The sequence below is a fragment of the Cariama cristata genome, unplaced genomic scaffold, assembly GCF_000690535.1.
Source record: "Cariama cristata isolate BGI_N322 unplaced genomic scaffold, ASM69053v1 scaffold27610, whole genome shotgun sequence".
Taxonomy (NCBI): Eukaryota; Metazoa; Chordata; class Aves; order Cariamiformes; family Cariamidae; genus Cariama; species Cariama cristata.
Window position 1 is genome coordinate 4,845 of NW_009595690.1, and position 1,677 is coordinate 6,521.

Below are 1,677 nucleotides of genomic sequence, written 5' to 3' on the forward strand. Positions count from 1 at the left end.
GGCTGGGGAAACGTGAGGAATGGCCACCTACCCCTGCCTTCAGGCTCCGGGATCTGCTGCGGGGGACACACAGTCCGTGTGTCCATCACAACCTCCAGCCTGAATCAGGCGGCTGCTGTCAGTTGGCGATGGGTGTGTGCGTGCGTGCGTGTGTGAGCTTTAGCTTCCTAGCAGGACGGAGTTTGTGTTCACATATGGATAAGGCACACGAGAGATGTGCGCACCTGTGTGGGTTAGCACCACTGATATTACGATAGCAATGGGTAGCTAACGGTGACAATTAGTAACGTAATGTCTCCAAGCCCGGTTTTAATTATGGAGCAAACACTGTTTCAGCTGGATGGTCTTGGGATCTCAGCAGTGGATTTAGCACCCAGTTTGAGTCCCCTCACGTGTGGGGAACGCTCTATCCTGGACTCAAGAAGTTCACAGACTTCATCCATTGCCCTGGTGCAGGTCTCGAGGTTGGCAGCCAGCTTCTGGATTTTGGCCTTCAGCACGGCCTGGCTCACTTTTGTGACCTCCTTTGAGTATTCCGGCACGAGGAAGCTGTGGGAGCCGCAGAAGACCATGAAGCAGACGGAGTTGTACAGCGAGATGGAGGCCCTCTTCTCCGACTGGCGCAGCGCGGGGTCCCCTGGGCCTTGCCCCCGGTGAAGGAACTCCAGACAGCCGAGGATTTCCCTCATCTGTTTCCGACAAGTCATTGCGATTTCCTGCACCTTCCTCACCTCCCGGGAATTGCAGAGCACTAAGGAGAGATCGGAGGTGATGCTGACGGCCCCCCCGGCCGTGGCCAGGCCCAGCCCCACAGTCCCAGCGTGGCCGGGCTCAGGGACAGCCCCACGATGGCTGTGACTGCTCCGGCGGCGGTCAGGGTGCTCCCGCTGACGTTGGCAATCAGGGACCTTTTGCGGAGCTTGTTGAGTTTACGAGCCGCCTTGTGAAGGTGAGCGATTTGGCCACGCAGCCTCCGTCTCTGATCCAGCAGCGCTCTGTGGAAGTGGTGCGTGGGGTCCAGCGTTTGGGGAAGGGCAGCGCCGTTTCTCTCCATGGCCTCTGTCCAGGAACAGAAAAGGCTGGGTTGTGATTTTTGTTAAAATAAAAAACAAACCACCATGAGACATGCTCAGCCCGGACTGCCATTTCAGGGATGGCATCCAGCCAATTTTTTATTTTTTTTTTTTTGCTTCATCCAGCTACACGAAAGATTTGCTGTCTGCACACACGTACACACTCACGTACACACGCACTCGGGCACCTACACACATACTCGTGCATGTACACACGTGTACATTTAATTACCGTATTCCACTGTAGCTAACTTTCAGACAGAAGAACTTTTAAGTTTTTTGTGTTCCCTGAGAAGACTAAAATATCTTAGAGGCGGGGGTCAGAGGTGCTGTTGTTATCACCTCTGTGAAGACACAAAACCTCCCTTACAACCCCGGGGACAGAAATTCCCTTGAGATTAAATGACTCAGTGCCCAGAGTGGTAATGCTGCCAGAACTAATGTGTTGTCCCCGTAACGGGATCCAGAGGATCTGCAATATTTAAGGGTATCTTTCACAAGAAAGGCCAGGCTCTAAGGAGGTGAAAGCCACCCATCCCAGGTTGCTCTTTAGGGGTCACTTCCCATTGCAGGAGGACAGAGGGAAGCTGCTGAGGGAAGTCAA

At 53.8% G+C, this 1,677-nt stretch overlaps 1 protein-coding gene across 1 annotated transcript; it reads right to left on the bottom strand.

The window, feature by feature from the left end:
* Nucleotides 1–332: 332 nt before the first annotated feature.
* On the bottom strand, nt 333–1,054 carry APOLD1 (apolipoprotein L domain containing 1). Its single transcript, XM_009703112.1, is given in 2 exon segments — nt 333–814; nt 817–1,054. Coding segments are annotated over 2 exon segments (720 nt in total).
* Nucleotides 1,055–1,677: the final 623 nt, after the last annotated feature.